This window comes from Macadamia integrifolia, unplaced genomic scaffold, assembly GCF_013358625.1.
Source record: "Macadamia integrifolia cultivar HAES 741 unplaced genomic scaffold, SCU_Mint_v3 scaffold_19A, whole genome shotgun sequence".
Classification (NCBI taxonomy): domain Eukaryota; kingdom Viridiplantae; phylum Streptophyta; class Magnoliopsida; order Proteales; family Proteaceae; genus Macadamia; species Macadamia integrifolia.
In genome coordinates this window covers 105829-111083 of record NW_024870640.1, presented here as the reverse complement: position 1 = coordinate 111083, position 5255 = coordinate 105829, and the positions used below count along the sequence as shown (strand labels likewise).

General features: G+C 36.0%; 1 protein-coding gene across 1 annotated transcript; it reads left to right on the top strand.

Moving 5' to 3' along the window:
- The first annotated feature begins 2843 nt into the window (after positions 1-2843).
- LOC122071279 (B3 domain-containing protein At5g26805-like) lies at positions 2844-3544 on the top strand. The gene has a single exon (XM_042635607.1). It carries the CDS (start codon positions 2844-2846, stop codon positions 3360-3362), a length of 519 nt encoding a protein of 172 aa, XP_042491541.1. The 3' UTR covers positions 3363-3544.
- The last annotated feature ends 1711 nt before the right edge of the window (positions 3545-5255 follow it).

The following is a 5255-nucleotide window of genomic DNA, read 5'->3' as shown; positions in this document are numbered from 1 at the left end:
CCTTCTTAATAATGCTTGCTTGCCTGCATTGGAATCAACACAATCAACAGGGACCAGACCATTCAGAGACCGGTGACTCCAACAATGACCTCTCTCTTTCTCTCTCTCTCTCTCTCTCTCTCTCTCTCCTTTTGCCATACATAATAATAAAGTGAAATTGATTACACAGAATTGAGACATAGTTTGGATGGTTGGTCGATTTCTTGTGATGTGGCCTACAAGAAGATTACTAAATGTGATGATGTTTCCAGTGACAAAATAAGTAAGCATATAGATGGGGAGGCAAAGGGTAAGGGGAAACGTATGGTACCTGGCATTGGGCCTTTATTATGGATTGATTGGTTTCTATCAAGAATTTTCTAACCAGGAAAAAAAAAATGTTTCTATCCTTCCTTTAGCAAGAGGGTGTAAGCCTGAACCTACCAAGTTCAACAGGTGGGTGGAGGAGGATCAAACTACGGCTTTGGCCTACACTAGCCAGCTTGAACTGCTCAATTGCTATCAAATCATTGAACCAATCAACTCTGATTTGCTTTCAAAAACTGATAAAAAGGGAAAATTTCTATTAATTCCATACTCTCTTTGTCCTGTAATTCAAAATCCCCAAATTTCCTGTAAATCTGTTTGTCTTGTAACTTGTGCTTCCACTAACCTCGTCCTAGATTGGAACTAATAAACCATTTGCCGTTTTTAGTAATTATTCAGTTTCAGAAACTACGTTTCGTGTCAAAAATAGAATTTTTAATTTATGAGTCAAAATGTTATTTTAAAAAAAATTTGGTATTTGATGAACTTATTTCAGGAATGATTACCCCAATTGTTCACTTATTTTGTATCTGGAACGAAATCAAAATGATGGAACAATAGTTTGTCATTCCATCATTTTGCATTTCTAGTTTTTTTTTTTTTCCCCTTTCCATTTCAAAAAACACCAAATGCTTTGTTCCTTCTTTTTATTCCTATAGAATGGAAAAACATCATAATCGTTTTTTTGGATAACTACCAAATGCAACCTTATTAATCAATTCAGTTTTGATTTTGAAATAAAACTATTTATTAAATGATTCGATTTTGGTTTTAAGAAGTGAAACATTCTATATATGCTTTCCAATGCTTTGTAATGGATTTACACCATGTAAATTAGTTTAGACTGTTTATATTTTTCTTAACTCACGATTTGGGCTTTAGATGTTTTGGTTCAAGGTTCAAGGCTCAAGCCAACAAACATCATATTTCTTTATTGGGCTTCAAAAATAGATTCACTCCTAATTTGACCCACACAACCGAAATTGAAACTAATACTAGCCGTTTAACCGCAATCTTTTATTATTTGATTTGGATTTGGGATATTAGAACCATTCAATGATTTTTTTATTTTTTATTTTATTTTATTTTATTATTATTATTTTTTTTTTGTGATGAAATTTCAATGAACAATTTGATTTTGGTTTCCATCCTTCATACTTTTGTTAAGTTGTAGGATGAAGGATATTAATTTCGTCTATTGAGAAAAAGACATTGGGGGGTTGAGGTGAGAAAAGAGATACCAAACAAAAGGTACCATTGAAGTGAGGAGGCATAAGTGTAGGAGTAGATACGATATCGTTCTCTTAAGGCAAGGACTTTGGCAGGAACCCAATCGCGCAGCAGTTGGTTTGATGGATACCCATATCCAACAAAGGAAGCTAATGTGACTGATCACTACTATGAAACAATGTTGATGAAGCAAAATTGAATGTATCACGTCCTTCACTAGAAACGCATAATCGGTCACTCTCTTTAAGACCTTCGCTGACCATAATTACTAGTGCAATTGGATCGGTGTGAACTAGTCTCCCAAGATAAAACAAAATTGCATACCCTACAATCTTGCTTACACAATAGAAAGAGACGCTAGTTTATCTCTCCATCGATTCAAATTAGCTAAATATGTATGTTCATGAGTCCAAGCTAAAGTGCCAGAATTCCCTTGCTTGTGCTCAAACTCATAAACAAAAAGAAGGGGGGGAAAAAAATGAAGAAACCAACTGCAGGGCATAGTCAAGGGAGAGAGTACTAAAATTGAATGCCAAAGTCTTATGGGCAACCTTTTATATAGAGGTAAGATGCTCTTTTAAGCCTCTTCTACGAAGCAGGGGGTAAGGTTATGCACACTTGCCCTTCTCCCAGACCCTGTAGTAGTGGGAGCCTCATGCACTAGGTTACACTTTTTTATGCTCTTTCAAGGCTGCCCTTAAAAGAGGTACATTTATTTCAACCGTGAGGATTCAATCTTTAGAGAAAGATTCCAAATCTGTACCTTAGAGTTCACGTCTTAGTGTAGAGACATATAAGTAGCCTTTCATATATACATGTATCTAACCTTCTACTATTTAGATATAGGCCCAATAAACCCACAAGTGACCCCAACCCATGACAAAAAGATTGTTCACAAACGGCCCAAGCTCATGACAAAATTGAACTAAAAGTAGAGAAAGTCCAATTGCGTTGCATTTCAGATCCAAGCTTTAGCCCAGCCCACGATATTAATACCATGCCCGGTCCACCCGGCTGGATTGCCACATCAGTTGATAAAAAACCGGATGGACTATAAGAAGAAATCAGGCACAAACTAAAATAAAAATAATCGTTATCTACTACCTGTGGCTTGGAGGTGAAGCAATAGAGGGTTTGATTAATATGGTAACACTTCATTCTTTAAAATTGAATTTTTAGAGTTCAAGAAAAGTAGGAAACCTTCCAAATTAGCAAGTTCAAAAGATCTTCACAAATTAATAACTTTGGACGAGTTTAAAAGATCTTCACAAATTGTTTTGTTACCCAATTGTAAGCTAAAAGAAGAGATGGCAATGAAGAGAAAACGAGGAGAAAAAAAAAGAGGAAGAGAAGAAGAAGGTGATGATGATCCATTGAAGTTGAAGCTAGGCAATGATCCATGGACTGTGAAGAAGAAGCTGACGAAAAGTGATCTCAATGGTCTTAGTAGAGTGATATTACCAGGTGATCAAGTGAAGAAGAATGTGCTTCCACACCTTAATTCCCAAGAACTCCATGATGTGGAATGGAGTAATGGAGGACACAAGGTTTGGGTGGAGGATTTGGATGAAGGAAGCCTCCATTTGTTGAGTTTCAAGACGTGGAAGAGCAACGGATCTTATAAGCTTGGGTTGAACTGGATTTCAGAGTTCGTGAAGAAAAGAAAACTTAGGAATGGCGATATGATTGGGATGTTCTGGGATGATTCCACTAGGGGTTTTTGTTTCTCTGTTCTTAAGAGATCTCCTCAGCCTCCTCCTGATCCTTCTCTGTGCAAATTCGCACGTAAATACCTTTGTCTCAGCCCGCGTACGCCTCTCCCATGATTCCTCTATCTCAGTTCTCTCACACACATGGATTAATGCAAGAAACTGACCGATTCTATTCATGTCTTTTTTCTGGTTTTTTTTTTGTTTATATTGCAGTTACTGTTGAGAACATGAGTACTGTAGCAATGGTTGCAAATTAATAGTTATGGTTAACTACTTGATGGGTGGATTTGTTTGTTTCAGGGTTTGAATTAAGGTACCCTCTTCCCTCTATGTTGATCATGGTTTGATTAGAATCCTCAAAACGATCCCTTTCCAGGTGGACCGTTTAGGGAAACTTTTTAATTTGTTATGAGGGAGGTAATTCTAATCCTCAAGCATTGTCCATCAAAGAAAACGTCTCACGTTCCTATGGCTTTTCTCAAAACCCCATTCTCTCAGAGAGAGAGAGAGAGAGAGAGAGAGAGAGAGAGAGAGAGAGAGAGAGACTGTGCCATTCTCCATTCTGTGGGTGCCAATTTCAAGCCCAATCGAGTCCAACAGTTTAAACCCCAAACCAGCTAGCTCGTTTGATACTTACTCGACCTGATTCGATCAGTCTCAATGCAAGAGGGCTATTCCAAGAATGTTTAACCGGCATCGATTGATTAATAACCTGACTTAGACTGACATGTTCAAAGCCTATTTATAGTCCACTTAGAGTTTGTATAGAGCTCATTTACTAAGAGTCGCACTTTTAAAGCCCGATTATAATGTGTTCCTAGCTCATCTAAGGCCCGTTTAGCCCAATTAAAGGTTGGTACCTTCAACCTATCAAAATAAATAAATAAGATTGATACCGGACCCACCATTTATAAATGGGCCGATGCTTAGCATATGAGGATTGATTACTTAAACAAATGGATCACAGTGCAAAATCCTGAAGTGGGAAAGCCTAATTAGACCCGATTGAATCGACTGAACCTGATCGGACCAATTGACATTCCTACTCCTTGCTATCATATTCTTCTTAATTGGATATGATTTCAATCCCCAAATATGGTTATCAATCTAAAGATATTCATTGACCAACAAATAAACATGGGAAGAGGTAGAATCTCATCTGTATTCTACCTAACTACTTTGTTTTTTATATAGAAAAACATATACAACTTGATAATTGTAAAATGTACTCCTTTCACGTTCACAATTCTCAGTTCGTCCTAACCATCTGGGCAACCCACGAGTGGATACAAAATAAATAAGAAAACACACACACATAATGCTTACAATAAGGTTCGATCCCTCACAGTCCTTTCACGTTACAATATCACACAATAGATGATAAGATATCTATTTAATTATTGTCAGACCTGAGTCTTTCGAAAATTCTTGTTTAGACGATTTATAAGTATGATTGAACCAATAAAATAAGTTAAAAAATATTTGATAAATAAATGTTAATAACCAAATAAAAAAATTTGTAAATAATTTAAGAAATTGCATGGCACTATATCTAGATTTATGTCTAATTAAGTACAAACATTCTCTTTCTTTGATATTCATTGACAGGGCAATTCCATTTTGAATATCTTTTTTCCTATTGCATTTGAATATCATGAATCCAAAACACCAATATATAGCCAAAGTGATATCAACTTTTGGTGTGCTAAAATTCAAAATGCATGACTTCTTTGATAAAGTCCCCTCAAGTCAAAATACTAAATGCACTCTACTAATGAGAATTGCGATCCAAATTAACTAACAATAACAAGTGCAAAATTCTCATACATTCTAGTTCAATGTAAATATAGTATGTACACTCGCACTTACGTCATGAAATCTGATGATTGTATGATGATCGTATGAACAGTGTGTCCAATCCCATCAGTAATCATGAACGATTTTAGATTAAAACTTAAGGATGACCATTTTGATCCATGATATCATGCAAATTAATTACAACGCATG

What these genes read in the sequence shown, in the direction of transcription:
- LOC122071279 (XM_042635607.1), top strand. Translation starts at nt 2,844, where the DNA reads ATGGCAATGAAGAGAAAACGAGGAGAAAAAAAAAGAGGAAGAGAAGAA.